At 46.2% G+C, this 20,262-nt stretch overlaps 1 protein-coding gene across 1 annotated transcript in view; it reads right to left on the bottom strand.

Moving 5' to 3' along the window:
- Positions 1-20,262, bottom strand: part of LOC138569491 (scavenger receptor cysteine-rich type 1 protein M130-like) — a 512,555-nt gene that overhangs the window by 180,010 nt on the left and 312,283 nt on the right. Inside the window, exons 10-12 of the mRNA XM_069647512.1 lie at positions 13,105-13,413; positions 10,768-11,070; positions 1,044-1,355 (exon numbers count right to left, since the gene is read on the bottom strand). Of these exons, the coding sequence (XP_069503613.1) occupies positions 1,044-1,355; positions 10,768-11,070; positions 13,105-13,413 (924 nt within the window). The remainder of the gene's footprint in view (positions 1-1,043; positions 1,356-10,767; positions 11,071-13,104; positions 13,414-20,262) is intronic.

Raw genomic sequence — 20,262 nt, 5'->3', positions numbered from 1 at the left:
GTGGTATGGGTGGTGAGTAGCAACAATACTTAACAGTGCCCCTAGCTCCACCATTTAAAAGTTTGTGAAGAACTTTGATTTATTGTACAGCCCTTGGCTTTGGCAACACTTGTTCCAAAAGCCTTCCAAAAGGTAGAAAAACATTTTACTCACTAGTGAACTCCTTTGACATTCCTCTGGACCAATCTTCACATCCATATGACCCTCTCTCTAACTTCTACCAAACTTGTAAAACTATCTGAGAACTTTCTGAACTTTTGGGCAAGGCCCCAGTCAACCTAGGGTTGGACTTTGCAAGTTAGGGTTGTTTTTCCTGTGGACTGTTGGTGAAATTGTTAATTTCATACCTTCCCTTTTAGGTATGGGGGTGAATTATATACTTTGCATTGACTAACAGTGACTGTATATATGTTTTATATCAATAGTATTGTGTGATAGTATTACCTGCTCCGGTCATTTTAATAGTGTGTTCTTGGTCAATGATAAATATAGTATTTGTATGCGTACTGCCTAAGTGTAATCCTTGACTGTTTCTTCACTGTGTAGACTCATTGTGGTCCTCTGACCCCACTCACCTTTCCTGAGACTTAGCCTTGACCACTCTCCATGCTACCTTGATTGGTTTGGCTACAGCTCCCAGAGTTTGCCCTGTTCACTATTATTAGGGTGGCCTCCTAAACTCTGTCCACAAGCCCAGAGTTTAGAAATACATCTCAACACCTACCACTAACTCCTATAATTCACAACTTCTTGTTTGACGTCACTGTATTACTAAGAGGTGTCAGGTTTATGAAAGTAGACAAAATGCATTGTAGAAGGTGATCTTTGGAGGGGCAGCAACAATCTATTCCTGGGTCAAATTTGTGTTTGTGTTCAAACCCCTTGGACAATGTTTATGTACAATGCTTAACATTCACTCAGTGAATCAAAATCAAAATTAGTTATACATAACACCACACCCATTGAATATGCCACAAGTGGAAACCCTTTTGGCACTAAGTACCATTGGCCGATTATGAAGAATGCCACGAATAATCGGTTACCTGAACAGACGACACTGATGGCTTGCCCAGTTGGACAGGATTTGTTTTCTGGAGCAGCAGTCAAACACTGCCACGGGTGAAGAGAAGATTCCCCACAATGTAGGTAGTTCACTGACATATCGTTGGAAGAAGTAATCTCCACATTTCGGCTCCCCAAAAATCTATTGCATCCAAGAACTGAGCACATCTTCACGCCAAACCCGTTTCGATCGTTCCAGTGCTGACTACAAACATTGCTCCATCCGTTCTGATATTTCAGCTCTACTAGGCCAGAACATCGGTAGGGGCTACTCAGTTTAACTTCAATGTTTTCTGTTGGAAGGAGATAAAGCATGTTGATTAATAATGCAAAACAAGATGTATCCTCTGTTACCCGCACCTCACATCATCCATTCCTGTTCACTCAACAGACAGGTCCTTCAGTGTTTCAATAATTAATCAACCAGTTAACAAAGTCTTCATTAGGATTATGCAAAGAGGCAGATGGACACGTCATCTATAGAGCCAACCCCCTCACCTTCATCATACTGGAAGAATAACAAGAAAGCGCTGTGTTTGACACCTGGTATAATCCCACTACCACATTGAAGATATGAGAGATGATATGCGCTCAGACAATAGTACCATATGTACCCTTGAACTGCTGCACTGAACTCTATGTATGGACATCTAAAGAACAAAGGTGTGATTAAAGTGACGAAGTAAACATATATGAGAATATGAAAAAAACCATATACACTAAGAAGATAGGTGCCAAGAGATGTAATAGATGTATGTATGCAGAAATGCAAGATAGACAAGACAATATGGAAGCTTGCTAAAGTAGAAAATAGAATGCGAGTAAAGTAGCCATGCTAAGAAAATGGATGTCAGCATTGTATAATATTAAGCAAGAAGCCTTGAGAAGAAAAACCAAGGTTGCAATGCTCACAGGCAGTGGAATACAAATTCGTGCAAAAACAAAATATATCTGCTTGGCTCAGGATCAAGGATGCCGCAGCAAGAGCAACTACATGGCTTGAAAGGAGTCGAAGATGATAACCTATGTACGCAGGACATATTTCTCTTAGATTAAGTAACAGAGTGAGCAATTGCGAGTGCCAAGTAGTGTTCAATTAAAGATGCAGAAAGCAAATGCAGAATGGAGCGATGAAGTCTCCAGAGGCAAAGGAGAGTAATAGCACCCAATATAATTGAATCAAATAATATGAAATGGAAGGACAAAATTGGACAAAATCATGGTGTCCTCACATGTGATTCAGGACTGGAAAACAAGGCCTATTCATAAGGCTCCAGACGAAGATAGCAATGAACCTTCACTCACTTTGAAGAGAACAGTCAGCATGGGCAACTACAAAAAAGAAGCCTTGGCTTAGGGCCTAACTGATGAGAGATCTAAGTAGCTAAGAAAGGCAGTTGTCTGATGTTGTTCCCTTGCACCTGGGTTTCATTGCTTACGTGCTGCTAATGAGCCGAATATTCAAGGTTGGTAAGAGAGTGCCGATCAATCATGAGTGTTTATGTAATGGTGGACCATGCATTGTTGCACAGGCCTATCCACTGATGCTATTACATGATTATCTGTATTTTACATAGGTAGAGGTGGTTCAAGGCATGCCTACCAGACAAGAGGCATCCAATGATGATACTAACACCTATACAAACTATAAGTATACGTTTCCCTTGACCAATCCCTCCACCCAGTAGGTTTTAATTGTTAGGCACGTAGGATGATGTCATAGCTGACTTGTGTCAAAGTATACAAACTTTTGTGTAACTGAAATACATTGAGAGTGTGTGAGCTGCTATCTGTTTGTTCACCAGGTTTCCCTACTTTATTGAGATGATAGTAAAGTGGTATTTTGCCATATTCGTTGAGCCTGTCTGGTTATTTGGGCCCATTCGGCACTTGGAACGCTCCAGGTGCTATTGCACATTTATTGATTGATTGATTAGTTATTTATTATGTGCCTTTACACACGTGTTTCAAGGTGCAACAAGGCAAGGGAGGTGAACAATGGGAAGACAAGCAAAATTATCTTACTAGGCCTAGTGTCATTCAGATCGTGCAAGTGTGCAACGAGAATTGCAGGGGAGAGGGTACAGGGAGAAGTGCAAGCAGGGCTCTGAGTTAAGTGCGAGGAAGGCTGGGACTACAAGGTACCGTCCCAGCTAGGTAGTGCAGAGGTAGGCCAGGCGGAAGTGCAGGTGGGCCAGGCGGCAAGTGTAGGAGGGCTGGTCAGGGGGATTGCGGTGCCCTGTAGGACTCAGAGGGTACCAAGCAGCCAGTCAGCAGAGTAGGAAGAGCAGGAGAAAAGGGTAGGTTAGCAGGGGAGAGGGAGCGAGAGAGAAGAGGAAGGTCTTGAGGAGCTTCCAGAACTTAAGGAGATCTGGCTCAAGACAGACAGAGGCAGGGAGGCCATTCCAGAAGGAGGCACCAGCCGAGGAGAGAGATCTACCCCCTACTCTCTCCTTGGAGAAGCGACTCACATGCAATGAGTTAGAGGTAGATGAGCAGAGGACTCTAGAATAAAGGTATTTGGGAAGACAGAGTTGAAGATAGTGAGGGCTACGTCCCCAGAAAGCCTTGTGGACAATGCAGAGAGTCTTGAACTTGATCATTGCAGCCACCAGGAGTCAATGGAGGTATTTCAGGGCCGGAGAGATGTGGTCTCTGGGCTTGAGGCCAAGGATAAGTCTTACGGCCCTGTTCTGCATAAGTTGAAGGGGGCAAAGAATAGAGTTAGGCACATTGAGAAAGAGGCTGTTGCAGTAGTCCAGCCTAGAGAGAACCAGAGCGCTAGAGACAGTGCGCTTCTGGGGGAAGGTGAGAAAAGAGGGACTACCTCTGAGGAGGTGCAGTTGGAAATGGACCTTCTTGGCAAGGTCCGTGATATGGGGAGAGAAGGTGAGAGTGGAGCCAAAGACGACACCAAGGTTTTTAGCATCACAAGAAGGTGAGGGGAGATGGCCCAAGGAGGGCAGAAAAGCAGGAGCGGGGTCCCAATGAGAAGGATCGCTGTTTTACTGGCATTAAGACAGAGATCCTTGGATGCACACCATGCCTGAATAGCGGATAGACAATCAGGAATGAGTGAGGAGGAGGTGGAGTTTGCCGGGGTAGCCAGAAAGAGAGCTGCATGTCATACACATAGCACTGAGAGTTAGAGGAAAAGGTAGAGATTAGGAGGACCAAATGGGCCAGATAGAGATTGAAAAGCCAGGTTGAGAGGATAGAACCCCAGGGAACACAACATGTGGAGAGAGAGGTGGTGGAGAGAAAGGACCCAAGTGGGACCTGGGAGGGTCTGTCCAAGAGGAAGGAGGTCAGCCACGCCAGGGCCTGATCCGTGATGTCCAGGATTTTGCAGAGTCGATTAGTCAGGATGGCATGATTGATCATGGCAAAAGCAGAGGAAAGGTCCAGGAGAATGAGGACAGAGGGAGAGCTGGAGTTAAGGTTAGAGAGCATATCTTCACGGGTGTTCAGGAGAGCAATTTCTGAAGGCTTTTTTAGTAGAGGTTGCACAAGGGAGTGCTTGAGAAAAGAGGGGAAAGATCCAGTGTTGTAGGAGTGATTACAGAAATCAGCCAAGTCTGGAGCGAGAGAAACAATGTTGTCTTTAATCGTTCTGTCAGAGCAGGGGGTCACCTGTTTGGATGAAACTTTCATAGACTGGACTCAGGGGTCAAGTCCTAAAAATAAAAGTGTCGGGACCCATCAACAAACACAATGGGATGTGAAGTCGCCAGAAATGTGCATATTAAGGTGAAACTTGCACATTTCATTCAATTGGCTTTACATAACCACCCAAATTGCACAGGACGAATAGCATTTGCTTTCATAAAATCAACACACACAAAACCAGGAGAGGATATTTTCTTCTAATAGTGTTTTTGAAAACGTTAAAAGGTGTGCATGTTTTAAACTCCAAGAACCAATTCAAATGTTTTCCCTGGAACTTGCAGTACTGAAATGGGACATTTCACCATTAGATGTTTGTTATTTTTCATCAGGTTATATAGTGCAGTGGTGAACTGTCTGGGCTGCAAAGCTGACGATTGTGGTTAGATCCTGTGGTTGGCTTTAATTCAAAGAGGACATTCAATGTTTCTCATTTTAGCTCGGGGGACTGAGTCCACCCTCTGAAAAAAGTGGGTGGACTCAGTCTACCCACGTTTACCCTCGACTTGAGCCCGGACTGGACTTGTCTAGAAACATCATCAGGTGTAACAGGAGAGAGGCAGGATAGAAGAATAGGATGGAGACTGTCAAAGGGATTGCCTGAGAGAGGTAGTGGTGAAGTGAGAAGCCAGAGCCGTGCAGAGAGCGTGGGTTTACAGGAGGTGGAAACTGCATTTGAATTGGCCAGCTCCTTGCAGATTTTGAAGGGTTTGGCCGCGTTGTTAGAGGCTGCAGAGATGCAGGCTTCAATATGGACCCTTTTCTTAGAGAAGATGGAGAGCCTGTATTGCCTTTGGAGCAGGCGGTTAGCCGAAGCTCCCACCTTCAGCTCGGCTACTCTGCACTTGCGTTTCAGAGCGGCCAGGTCGGACTCATACCAAGAGTTGCACTTGGTGGCGGGCTTTAGGTGGACCCTCATGACAGGGTCCAGGATATCCAGAGTGTTAGAGATAGAAAGAGGAAGGTTACATGTCAGAGTGGGAGTCAGCTGCAGGGATAGGGGGGGAGAGAAAGTGGAGGCAAAGGCAGCCACTGACACTCGCTTCATAGGTCAAATGACCACAAAGGAAGGTAGCAGTGCTGGGTGGGGGTTTGCCAAGGGGCAGGAAGCTTCAATTGAGAAGAAAGAAGAAATTGGTCAGTGCAGGAGAGTGGAGTAGTACGAGGATTAGAGAGGGAGATGTCTGAAGCTATGAGAGCATCCAGGGTATGACCGGCTGAGTGTGTCGAACCAGAGGGTAGAATGGAGAGGGAAGAGAGTCGCAGAGGCTGCTGAAAAGCCCAGTTGAGGGTTCTGAGGATTCCATGTGAATGTTGATATCCCTGAGGAGGAGAAGCTGAGAGGTAGAGGAAAGGAGAGAGGAGGTGAGGTCTGCCCATTCAGAGAGTAAGATGGTTGAACTGGCCAGATGGCCTGTAGATGGTAGCCAAGGTCAGAGAGGGACCAGGAGATATAGAGAGCCTGCAGACCAGGCATTCAAAGGAGGAACAGGTCTAAGTGGGGATGAGAGAAGCAGGGATCCACTCAGGGAAGATCAGGAGCACTCCACCTCCAGGCCTGGACTCAGAGAGGATCTTGTAGCCCTTGACAGAGCTGGCCTTGAACCTTGTCTCGGTAAGAGCAAGAACATCCAGGCCCAGGAGTTCAAGGAGGTGGCAGATGTCAGAGGAGTGTTTGAGACCAGAGCAAGAGCTGAGGGTACCTACGTGGAGCAGGTTGTCACTTTTGAAAGACTTCTGGGCAGGGGTACAGGAGAGGATTACCCAATGGAGGTGGCAGAGGAGCCAGAGAGGTGGAGGGACGAGGTGGCAGAAAAGCCAGCTAGGAGGTAGATGGCAAGGGAGCCAGAGAGGTGGAAGACAGAAGTGGCAAGGGAGCCATGTGGAGGCAGAAGGTGGCAAGGGAACCAAATCGGTGGAGGACAGAGGTGGCCGAGGGGGCAGAGGGGCTTGAGTGGTAGACGGCAAGGAAGCCAGGGAGGAAGGAGGTGACAGAGGAGTCAGAGACATGGTAGAAGGAGTAGCAGGAGAAGGAAGGATGTTGATGAGACGAGGGAGGCATCTATCAAATAGTAGAAGATTGGGCTGAGGGCCCTGGACCATGATGGTGCAATTTAGATACATTAATGATGACTTTGGGGAACAGGAAGAAGGCCAAGAGAACCTTGCACCAGATGTCACCATTAATGGGAGAGGAGAAAGAAGGAGAGAGAACTGCGACGATATGAAGGGTCCATAGGTCAGGAGAAGGAGCGACAAAGAGGCTGTCGGTGAGAGTCTGTCTGCAGGAAGAACTGACATAGCTGTCAGCGATGGGAAGGCCTGGGTTGGAGACCAGTGGGTCCTTCTTGAACATTTTCCTTCCAGAATTTGTCAGAGGGATAGGATAGGTGATAGAGAAGCAGTTTGACAAGAGAGGGGAGATAGAAAGCACCATTGAGGGAGAGTGAAAGGGGGGAAAGAAAGCACAACACCAAGAAGCGAGTTAGCAGGACAGAGGGAAGAACCTGGGTAGAGGGATAGAGGAAAAGACTAATTTGTTTCACAGCAGCAACTGCAAGAACACAAAGATTCGACTTTCCTAGAGAAGAGGGAAAAACCAAAATGTTTCCACAGCAACAAATGCAAGAAAACACAGATTCAACTTTCGTAGAGAAGAGGGAATGGCAATATGCTAAATGCATTTGAGCATTTGATGCTTTGCAAGTAGCGGGAGCGGTAAACCGACCTGAGATGATATGTATCTCTATATCTAATACACAGATGGAGCAGTATTCTTATCCTTGTAACGGGTAGGTTTACTTTGTTGTCTGCACAGTAACATGCCACACAGCGCATTGATGACAAAGACTCCAGAGGCTTTGCGCATCCGGCAACAGAGTCTGTTATTACAACACACAGCTTCAATAGTGGCTGGCTTGTGTGTATGCAGGCACGAGCTAATAGGTCACATAGTTGCATTACATCATTTGGTGAATATTTGTTCTACACATATTGGCAGGTCCTTAATGGGGCTGAGCGTTTAGCCAAAACTAGTGAACACGTTTATAACATATGTGCACGCTTGAGTACATTGTTGGGTAAACTAAACCTTTTTTCCCTCGGTATTTCGGAAGAATTGTGAGAAGGCAACGAAGACGCCTAATAGAATCGATGTGAATCGACCACCTTTGGCCCAAGGAAAGTGGCTGAAGGTTAGTAAATTAAGGAAAAAGTAACCTGTTTATAAGAAACGCTCCATGATTGCACAAAAGACATGTCTGCATGACACTGAGATGAGCGTGGTCCACCTATAGGTACTAATTGGAAGCAAGGTTACTATAGAACAGCATGGACTAGTAACCTGCACCGTTTCCCCCTGTGACGCTTTTGCCTTCAGGTCAGTGGTCTCTTAAAATGGAGGTTCACATAAATGGATGCACCTCTTTCCTTTGCAACGTCCCTCATAGGTTCTGTTTTGTGGTTTTTATGTCATTACAGATACCCACATGAAAAGGATTAGAGAACCGAACTTTCTTGTCCTGATGAAGGCCCCCACTTACTTATAATAGGTGATCACTTGGATGTGCGAATCACCGTAGGAAAGGGCTGAAACACGTTGTGTCGTCAATATTATATAGATGACATCATGCGTGGGTAACAAATTCATTCTTTGCATACTCCACAGGGGAACGTGCTGGAATAGATCCCTATGTACAACACATGCTAACTGTTTACGTCTAAAATCTAAAGCATAGGAGGATTGTATAGCTTGTGTTCAGAAGCATACCCTGTAAGATCCGTCTTGTATGAACTATGTAAATCCGCCTGATCGATGATATTATCACACTTTGACTAACCCACACTTTTTAAAGTATATTTATGTTTAACGGTATTTTGTGTTTATGTTTTACATTTATGAGAAACTGTGTAATATATGAGTACGTTTTTAGAAAAAAATGTACGTTGCTCAGTGTAGTATTATTTTTAGTACTGGTGCTGGATTGTGAAAGAGATCATTAGACCTGTACAGAAGAGGGATGGGCAGCTGTATACTCTAATCTCTTTTTGCCTCCACCAATATATTCAAGAATCTCCACATAACAATATACTCTTGTTGGCTTTGCCATAGTGTCAGTAAAATGTGATGCCACTGTAAGAAAACATGCCCATACTGGCTGCCATGCTATTGTAAGAAAACCTGTTCATGTTGCCTGGGTGAGTATGTCCATGTATGAACACTCATCATGTTGGCAGTGCCCCTTATGGCAGTAAAAAACATAACACCAGTGTAGAAAAACATGGCCATACTGGCTGCATCCAGGGGAAGTTCGTCCACAATGGGCGATGGGTCATCAACCCATCAACCATTATGTACGAGCCAAATCCAGGCCAACCTTCGCTTTTCTGATCTGTTCACACAGGCTCTTGCCGCTAGTAGCAAATGGTACGCCATGTGTGTGAGAACCTCTCTGCATTGTCCTGTGCCCATGGCATACTAAGCAACATCAAGAACAGGGCCATCATTACCAACGGGTTCCCCACCTCCTTGAACCAGGAAAGAACCTCCACTCAGTGGTTCTGTATCACTCTACAGGTCCAACACACATAAATGAAAGTTGCTATTTCTCTGCACCCTATCAAACGCATATGTGAACAACTAGAATACATCCTATCCAATTTAACTGGGGGAAAGAGGGTTGCCATCAATGCAATAATGGTGTCCCTGGTGGTGTAAAAACGGCATGGATCTCAATGGTTTGTGTTCCCTGTTCAGCATCAGTGACCATAACCCATCTGATAAAGAGAACCCTGGATCTTTTTCCCCATTTTCTCTTCGGTCCATGAGGCCCCCATCCTGGTCTTGTCCTATACATTCGCAAATCACTGATACCAGCCCCGTCCTGCCCTGGAATGTGTACTGAACCCTCTCAAATCACCCTAGGGCCCATTCCATTTCTTTTGTGATAAGATCCTTTTCAATTGGAAGTGTGGAAACACTGAAAGTGTACCTATTACTATCTCATTTTCCATTGTAATAATATCAATACATTTCTCTTTCCCCCAAACATGTCCTACTCTCTCCAATCCTCCTTTGAACCACGGTTGAAACCTTTCTGGCCTGCAATGTCTCCCAGAAACGATGCCACCTAAAGTGACCTCACTGGGGATGTCCATGTGGCTCTAATTCCCTTTCCAAATCTCCCATAAAGGCTCTCATTCACGAGGTGTTTTACTCTCCCGGGTAAGATCCCTTTGAGATCCACAGCCACTGTAACTGATCACATCACCATATTTCCTAACCCAAGCCACTGCGTGTCTCTCGTTGGCCTGAAAGGGTTATATAATATCTCACGGTGCGTCTCCAGGTAATCAGTCTCTAAGTCAGGGAATCCCACTCCCCCGTCTGCCTTTGGTAGGATCAACCATTATTAACATGGGATCCTTACTCTTTTCCCATCCCAAAGGAATCTGACCAGTGCGGCGTTAACTTCACCCAGAAACTGTTCTGGGATCCCCACAGGCAACACAGTGAAGAGATTGAGCAATCTCGGCAGAGCAACCATTTATCCGCTTCATCTTTATAATGTTGCCACTGACGTGTACTATGCTTCATTGACTGCCACGCCCATTAAAGGTATGGATTTAGCACCCCCTAAACTTTTCAAAATCGTGACATGAAATGTAAAACACTGTTATCATTCTGATGTTTAACTAAGGTTGACCACACTAACCACTCGTGTGCTTGTCATCACGTCCAAGGCACTGCAGGTGTCCTCATTAAATCCGTCATTTTCAGTTTGGTTTGTCTACATGTGGGAATCAAAGGTAGACATGGTTGAAGAGGGATCTGACCTTGAAATCGAAGAGACCCAACAGTGGTTCTGGGAAGTTGGAACTGACTGACAGTGTACGGTTTTCAAAACCAACACTTGGGCACTTGGTAGTCTTTATTTTGGGGCGTTAACTAGAGCCTTAGCTATATACTCATAGCCTGCATTTTGTTTATTTGTACTTGGCCACCAACACCTCAAACGACTTGACGAAGGAGGAACTCACCTGAGCAGTTAACAGTGACGGCGCCCCCAACATTACTCTTGCTGAATTCAGGGCAGTCCCATAGGCTGGCCTCGTTGCCTGTGCAGTTGTAGATCGTGCCCCATGGATTCACGTGCTGAAAGCTGGTAGTGTTGAAAGACACAGCCTTTCCACAGTGCAGCTGCTGGCAGACCACGTTGGCAGTGGAGGAGGTGAATCCTTCCTCGGGAATGGCCATGTATTTCCACTGGTCTTTGTAATGATGGATCTGCACTTGGCCTGAGCAGGGATTCCCCGACCCCTTCAGGTACAGCTGCTGGTGTCCTGCCCAAACAAAAGAACATTATACCTCTCACCTGGGTTCTTTGCTCACAAATGACAAAAAACAACTATATACTTGCACCCTTGTAATCAAGAAAGGACACCATGCAGAGCTTCTGCTCATCCATGTCCAAAACACCATCAAAAGGTCTTCCAGCCTTGCACATATGGAACATCTCTTTCAATCAATCAGACCCTTGGCTTCCACCCCCCCTTAGAAACCCCCACAGGCATGGCACCAGCTTAAGATCATGAACGGGAGAAACTGAATGCATATAATGGTGCCCCCTGCTCTGCCCCCGTCCCCCACATCCTGGCTTTCAAAGGTCTCCGGGTTCCACCCACAGAGGTGTATGCTGCAACCATTTTTGGAGAATGAATTCCATGGCTGTCCGTCTGCTGCTTTCCCCCTCCCCCTTCCCACTCCCCTCTACCACCCCCACTTCCTGGCAAAGCAATGTCCACTGTGCTGGTCCATAGAACTGCCTAGAAGGCCACACTATACGCTATGATAGCCAGACACCGAACCCAGATAACAAGCCAGATTGAAAATTAAGCTGCATAAACAATGAGGTAAAAATAACACATTCTTCATGAAAAGTAATGCAAACAGAAATTACTAAAACGGTTTAAACGAAGAAAGAGAAAATAAATAAAATGCATCAATTATATGCAAAGATGTGAATCTGTTAAGTACGTTTTTGGTGTCTCATTTGTTTAGTAATACGTGGGGAAACCCCTGTTCTCCCAACACAGAGCTTAATTCACCAATCCTCCTTATGGGCACTTAGCGTTTTCCACCTGTGAAGGTACATTTTCAAAATGGCGGGAAACCCCCTTAACCTCAAGTACCCTTCAAACCTTCCCCCAGTCTTCTCACCTGCTCTATGCAAAACGACATCTGACCAGAAGTGTGTTCTTTTTGTTTTGCCATCGTTTTCTTTTTCGTTAAAGTAGAGTTGTTTTTGCTTCCTTTTTGGCTTTTTTGTTTGTTTTAGGAAACGTTATTTTCACCACAGTGCTCTTCGTGTTTGCAAAGTTAATTTTATGGTGTATCATTTTTACCAGAGTGGCGTGTGCCATCGGCTGCACTAACCTGTTGTCAAATATTTCTTATTAAACTGGGTGTTGATATTAGCCTTGTCCAATTCAGTGTCCAGGCAGCACAAGCTCACAAAATGGATCTCGAGAGCAAAGGTCAGTTGAGGGTTGCTTCTTCCTTTTGCCCATCTGGCTAGCCAATAATGCAGGCCATTACCAATGTGTGCATCCGTTTCCGGGTCATAAAGGGGTAACACTATATAGTTGGGGACGATTTGTTGTGATATTACAAATGTCAGAGAGATATGGGATCTATTACCTATTTCAGTAAGATGGGGGTGGGATCAATGCGAATTTCTGCTGGCAAAAGAAGGAGACTGTCTTCAGTATAGAATGCCCATGGGACGATTCGAATAAAGCCTGGGACACCCTGAAAGACATGCCAATCAGGCGTACAGTTCATTGTATGACCCATGCCAGCTCATGCGTGCAGAAGATTGAAAGGTTATCTCAGCAATTTTAAACACAATCCTACATTACACCAGAAATTGCTGGTTTTGCGGCTCTGACAAAACACAGCTGCCACAAAACTACAGGTTTTGCTTTGTAATTACAATTAATCTACAGTTTGTATGTGTTGACATTACACGGCACATGCTGTGTCTTTTCCACTGCTGCTCAATCAGCCATTTTGTCGGGTGGCCGCCACTTCTGTACAAATTAAATGTTTGTTTTATTAGTAAAACATATTTTGTGAGTTATGGCTACAACTATGTTTTTTCATTTATATCACTTAATAGAAGACTTTCCGTGTGTCTTTTGTGTCCATATGTTGCTTATTTGTGTCTGCCATTAAATCTGCAAAAGTGTTGTTTTGTGGCTGAACAAGGTACCACTTTTGTGGTACCTTTCTATGCTCTCTAGCCCAGCCCTCCCACCCCCCCCTCCGCCCCAAGAAGGGCAGGGTACCGCCAGGGCTTTGCACACTCATTTTACCTGAGCAGATGAGGGCCAGCGCCTTGCCTTCCCTGCAGTCTGATTCTAGGATCTCCTCGGGCAGACAGTCTTTGTCGAACTCTCCACTCTTGCAAAAGAAACTACGAATCCATGCGTTGCGGCCAGAGGTGGCCATTTCCCCTTGTGGCATATCGATCTGCATTCCACACTTCAGTTCATTGCATACATAACTGCCAAACTTCTGGGATATTGTGCTGCTGCAGACTTTCTTCCAGCTATACTTGAAGAACACCTCCACCATTCCGGCGCAACGACTCGGACCATTGGCCAGCCTGAGCTGCACGCTCTCTTTAAACCCAGAGGAAAACAAAGAAACAGTGGTTTCAGAGACAGGAAAAGGACAACCATCGTTTGTATTTTATATTTATTTAAGTTGTATATAGCGCTTTACACCAAAGCCGTCATGGATTGTTCCATCAAGCAAAGCTAAGCCATCGAATCCTTGGGTGACTTGTACACTATCTCACTCTCCCTCTCTCAAATTCTCTTTCTTTTCTCCATACCTTTGTCCGTCACTCTTTGAGTCACTCTATCTCTGTGCGTTGGCCATCACACTTGAGGACCTCTTCCGTAAGTCAAGCTTTCCCGTATGATGATTCTAAGCAGGAATGAATTCTTAAGAGGGCATAAACTGGACCTAGCCCACCATGAACTCTCTCCTTACCTTTGATGGTGAACGGTAGGTTGTTGATAGGAACCTTTTAAAGGTAAAGTTGAAATACGATGAGGGCCAATGCCCTGCCTTCCAATGTGGCCAATCGCACAGAGCTGTGCATGGGTACTCAATCACCGTCACTTGTTTTTGGTACCTGAGGAGGGCGCTTGCCTAGCACTAGTAGTCTACAATGGCCGCAGTCATATGCCTTTAACAGTCTCATTTTTTAGGGGAGCAGGGAGGATCTTGAAACACTTTGTAAAATGGATATTGGGCCAGATTACGAGTTGGGTAGGTTTTTTAGAAGAGAAAAGCCACTGGGGGTCATTCCGAGTAGGGCGGTAAGGATTAACGGTCACCGGTAACGAGACCGGTGCCGTTAAACCCTTACCGCCCTACTACGAGTTCCCTTTGCTTTTAGCAGGCGTTAAGGAAGGACCCGCAAAGGGCCTCTGGGGTCAATAACGGTACCGTAATTTACGGTACCGTTATTGCTGCCTTTCCATTGAGCCCTACGGGGGCTCAAATGGGAATGGGGAAGGGCCCTGGTGAATGGGGAATTACCGGTCCCTCCGACCTCGGAATGGATCGGTAATTACTCCATTCACCAGGCCAGAGTTTGGATGAGTTCAGAGGCAGCCATGCCGCAAACAGCGGCGTGGTTACCTCCGAACTCGGAATGAGGCCCGACTGTAAATAACACCCCGACCAGTGGCATTTCTTAAGGTCCACCCTATTTCGAGTTTGTCACTGGTGGACCGCTTCCAGAATACGTGTGGACATTTTTTTTTTCTTAAATGTCTATTTATTCCCTCTTTCAATTTCAAGGTGAAATGGAAATTGAACAGTAGTTGTTCAGACCACTGTTGTACATTTTCTTAATGCAGAAAATGCTCAATACTCACCTTTTTTTGCGTAACATAGATAAGTTGATGAGAGGTGTGGCATAAAGTGCCTTTTTGTTATTGACCTAATAATTGTTTTTTTACTGTATTGAAGGGAAGCACCCGCAATTCCCTTCTGTACAGTAAAACATTTTTGTAGAGCTGTTTTAAAAAAGTATCTCCACGTTTTGGGTGGAAGTAAAAATTGCCAGAATTGGCTGAAAATGTGCTGGAGGAAATAACTCTGCTGGTACGCCGCCAGAGGCATTCTGATAAAATCTTAATCCAGGGGACTGTACATTCTGGAAACACCACCGGATCAGCCACTCCAGCCCAACTCATATTCGCCCCAGAGTCTTCTGAGTTAGGACCAATTTGTGTAGCCCTCTAATGACCTCCTGATCCTGGCATTGAAATGTCTAGAAAAGGACCTACCCAGCCCCATTCCCCTTTTCCATGGGCATTAGGAAAAGGATACAATGGAAAAGTATTCCGAGCAAAATGGTAGGCCTGGCTGTAAACAATCCTAAAGAGGATTCCCAGATTGGGTCACCATTATTACAGGTAACTACCTCTGTCTTATCCTGTGCGGAATCATCCACATACATGTGCTTAGTAGGAAGTACGAAACTGAGACATTCCAATGGGAGCCGGGCACTGCGAGGGGATGTGATCCTCGGTACAGAGATTTCTGAAGGACATTTGTATTTTGTATTTATTGAGGGGGAAAGGTATTTCCAACAGAAACACAACAGAAGCAAAAGTATCTGGGACAATCCTGGATCAGGTGACTGACATTAGAGGGAACAGTAATGACCACATGACTGGTAGTTGTTGGGGAATACATGATAAGTAAGCCAGGGACGGGCTTACTTAACACAAACAATATACAGCATTCCGAGAGGAACAGACGTGTACAGGGTCCTATGCACAGCGGAGCTAGGGACAGAGTAGCAGGGGTTGGGAGTGATGTAACAGGGAGCCGATGGTGCACCTCATATGCATAGAAGAGGGAAATTCAGTGCAAATGTAAAGGAGTAGATGATAATGGTGTTTCAGATGAGGCTGGTTCCGTTCATTCCAGTGGTGAGGTGCAAGAAGGGAGAAGAAGGGAAAGCAAGAGGATACGCAGGATGGTCAGGCAACAGAGCGGTGTAGAGAGTGAAGTGCAAGGGAGCAGGGACTGACATTTGGGGGATACAACAGTCGGGGAGTTCAGATCCGAGATGGTCTTGTCTCATAAGATGATGCTTGGATTCCTATGTCAGGAATGGTGCAAAGAGGAGAGGGCTGGTCCACATAACAAAGGAAAGGCATCAGAGTGATTGCCAGAGGAGAGTTTACAATGGTGAACGGTGTTCAGAAAACCGGAAGCATGAGTGACAGCTGTTTCAGCAGAATGGCGGCTGCAGATTCCAATCTGGAGTAGGTTACGGAGGTGATTAGTGCCCCGGTAGGTGGAGATCCTGATAAAGACAAGTCTTTCTAGGATTTTTGATGAATGTAAAAGGAGAGATACAGGCTCACCAAGCAACAATGTTTACAGAAACATCGAAATTATTTTCATGGCACTGCTTTGGAAATCTCAAAAAAGTGATTTGCATATTCGTGCCCTGCCTTTTCTCTTATAATGGGAGTTGTGCAAACAGATGGCGCAGGACAGAGCTACAGCATAGAACAGCTGGTTTCCTAGCAACAAAGCAAGGTGCTTTAACTCCAGCTTTTTCTGAAGGTGAAAATCCCATTTAGCGCCCTGTTTCTGCGGTGTTACCGCTGGCTGTTTTAGCACGCAGTATTAGCGCTGAAAATGCCCTATTGGATCCAATGAACCCAATGGGGATTGGGGATTTACCGTTAACGCCCAACCCGTGATCCGGCGGTAATACCACCGGACCGGTGGGTGCTAATGCTATTACAGTTGGGCAGTATTACAGCTGGGATACTGCCCGACTTGTGATGAGGCCCTTAGTCCTCATCACGAGTTGGGCGGTAGCCCTTAAATTCGGTGGTAATGGGGTTACCGGCTCAATTAAGGGTCTGCCCAATCAGGAGTATGGCGTGTTTACCCCCAGATCAGAGCTGGGGATAAACACGTCATGCCAGAAAAATGCTGATTTCTGGTGCAATTACCATGCGTTAATACCGCTGGTGGTAATTGTGCCAAAAATTCCCCATTGTGCCCAACAGACCCAATGGGGAATGGGGAATAACATTTACCACCCAAATCATGATCCGGCGGTAATATTGCTGGACGGGCAGGCAGTAATGCAAATAAAGTTGGGCGGTATCCCACTCGTGATGAGGCATGTCTTTAAAGATACTGTTACAGGTGTGTATTGCCTCTACAGGGCACGCACGTTTCTCCGTTGACCGATCATAACGATGCCTGCTTGGAAATTATTTGTAGACCTTTCCGTCTGTATTGTCCATAACCATCTTTGTTAGGACCCTAGTCCTGTGCGCCCGTATGCCTCTGGGCCTTTTTTGGCAGCGTTTACACAAATGAAGTAAAGTAAAGTAATGTAAAGGAAACAAGGGTATTGAAAACTAAACATAGCTAATAGTGCTTGGAAGGGAAGGTCGTCCAATGATGGTGGTACTGAGCATGTGAAAAGGGCAAATAATGTTTTAGCGGGCATGCACGTTTTCTTAAATACCATTTTATTGGACATGTAAAATGGGTAAAATATCTATTAGTATAAATGTAAAATTGGTTTAAAATATTTTAGTCGGCTTGGGAAACTGAAATATACCATATTCAAAATGTTGTTAATCTGGCTAAATACCTGTTTTTCAGTATGAACAACTGTATGTTTTACCAGGTATGTGCAACTGACAGAATACTGCTACTGGGCATGTGCAACTTGCAAAGTAGCAGTAGTGGCCAAGTGAAACTTGCAAAATGTCTGTTAGCTGGGAATTGAAACTGGGATGAATCTAGGATTATGCAAACTGTGACCATACTCGGATAACCAATATTGAGGTCGTGGGATTGTGCCGACTGCAAATCTACTGGAATTGCGCATAGTAGGACTATAGTGGAATTGAGCAACACTGAACTGTGAGCAGAAAGGAACTGTGAAAATGTAACCTGGACATAAACTGGAGTTTGTAGACTACAATACTGAATGCAATACTGGTACTGGAGAATATGGAGCATACTGGTACATGGATAACTGGAGATATATTGGAAAGGCCAATAAACAAATTGTGGAAAGCGGAAATATCCTGGGAATGTAAAAATTGAGAAAGATATGATATGATATGGCATTTGTAACGTGCCTATACACAAGTGTTTCAAGGCGCGACGATGCAAGGGAGGGGGAACAAAAGGAGGATGGACAAAAGATCCTACTAGGCCAGGTGTCATTCAGATCGCTTAAGTGCGTGGGAAGGGGGCAGGGGAAGTGCAGTGCAGTACATGGTACAGGGTAATAAATATGTAATGGCCGGCAAGTGCATGGGTAAGTGCGGACAACAGGTGTTGAGGGCAGCTAGGGGGACTGCAGGGATACAGAAACAGTCCCCAAGTGTGGGTGTTGCCTGGTGGGCAGTGCAGGTGTGTGACGCTTGTGGGGGAGGACATGGCCAGAGATCGGGGGTGTCCAGGTAGCCAGTGCAGTTCCGGTTACAGCCAGGAGGTCAGCAGAGGAGAGAAGGAGAAAAAGCAGAAGCAACGAGAAAGGTTGTGAGGTGCTTCCGGAACCAGAGATGGTTCTGAACAAGTTTAAGGGAGGCAGGGAGGCTGCTCCAGAGGGAGGCACCAGACGCAGAAAGAGATCTACTGCCAACTCGTTGCTTGGAGAAGCGACTGGCCCTGAGGTAGTTGGAGGCAGAGGAGCGAAGAGCACGAGAAGGAAGATATTTAGGAAGAGAGAGTTGAAGGTATTGAGGCGCCAGACCCCAGAAGGCCTTGTGGACAATGCAGAGGGTTTTGAACTTAATCCTTGCAGCCACTGGGAGCCAGTGCAGAGATTTCAGTCCTGGAGAGATACGATCCCAGAGCTTGAGGTCAAGGACAAGTCTTGCAGTCCTGTTCTGAATAAGTTGCAGAGGGCTGAGAGTAGAAGCAGGCAGATTTAGAAAGAGGCTGTTGCAATAGTCCAGCCTAGAGAGAACCAGAGCTCTGGAGACAGTGAGCTTCCGGGGGAAGGAAAGGAAAGCAAGAATACCTCTGAGGAGGTGCAGCTGGTAGTGTGACTTCTTAGAGACGTCAGAGATGTGAGGAGAGAAGGAGAGCGTGGAGTCGAAGATGACCCTGAGGTTTTTAGCCTTGCAGATGGGAGCAGGAAGAGGGCCAAGAGAGGCCAGCCAGAGAGCTACAGGGAAGGAGGGAGCGGGTGTGCCGATGAGGAGAATCTCAGTCTTACTGGAATTAAGGCAGAGGTCAATGGTGGCACACCACTCCTGGATAGCAGATAGACAGTCAGAGATGAGGGAAGTAGAGGAGGAGGCCGAGGGTAGCCTAAAGATGAGCTGGGTGTCATCTGCATAGTACTGAAAGTTGGGGCAGAGAGCGGCGATGCAGTGGGCAAGGAGAGCCAGGTATTGGTTGAATAGCCAGGGGGAGAGGTTGGACCCCTGGGGGACACCACAGGTAGAGAAAAAGATAACAGAGAGTAAGGACCCAAGGTGGACCTGGGAGGGTCAGTCGGAGAGGAAAGAAGTCAGCCATGCCAGAGCCTGACTAGTGATACCCAGGTTATCACGGAGACGGTTGAGCAGGATGGCATGGTTGACAGTGTCAAAGGCAGACGAGAGATCAAGCAGGGTGAGGACGCAAGGGGTGTTAGAGTCAAGGTTGGAGAGCAGGTCCTCACGGATGTTCAGAAGAGCAGTTTCCGTGCTTCTGGCAGCTCTGAAGCCAGACTGATGGTCATGAAGACAACCAACAGATTCAGTGTGCAGATTAAGCTGGGAGATGGCCAGTTTCTCCAGGGGCTTGCCCAGCAAGGGAGTGATGGAGATTGGGCGATAATTGGCCAGGCAGGAGGGATCAGCAGAGGGTTTCTTAAGAAGGGGGTGCACAAGGGAGTGCTTTATGAGGGATGGGAAGACTCCAGTGGCGAAGGAGTGATAGCAGAAATCAGCCAGGGCAGGAGCCAGGGAGTGGACGTGGTCCTTGATAGTTTTGGAGGAACAGGGATGAACCTGTTTCGATGAGACTTTCATAGATCGGACATGGCTAGAAATCTCATCTGCGGAGAACAGGGGAAAGGGAGAGAAGGACGGAGGAGAGGTGGCTGCAGAAGGGCCAGCAGAAGAGCAAGGAGTGGGGGGAGGGGACAGAGGAGAGAGAGGACAGGATGTTCTGAGTTTTAGAGATGAAGTGAGAAGCCAGTGCCGTACGGAGGGCCTGGGAGGGGACAGGAGAGGTAGAGACTGTGGCAGGATTGGCCAATTCCATGCAGATTTTAAAGAGTTCAACTGAGTTGTTATATGCCGCAGAGACGCGGGCTTGGATATGAGCTCTCTTCTTGGATAGGATAGAGAGCCGGTATTGTCTTTGCAGCAGGCGGCAGGCCAGTTTGCCAGAGAATACGGCAGGATCATGGAAAGTGGAGTTTACTGAGTTTGTTAAACTGGGACACTACTGGG

The sequence above is a fragment of the Ambystoma mexicanum genome, chromosome 2q (genome assembly GCF_040938575.1).
Source record: "Ambystoma mexicanum isolate Mex_15411 chromosome 2q, UKY_AmexF1_1, whole genome shotgun sequence".
Taxonomy (NCBI): domain Eukaryota; kingdom Metazoa; phylum Chordata; class Amphibia; order Caudata; family Ambystomatidae; genus Ambystoma; species Ambystoma mexicanum.
The sequence above is the reverse complement of the archived record's forward strand: the minus strand, read 5'-3'. Positions and strand labels throughout refer to the sequence as shown.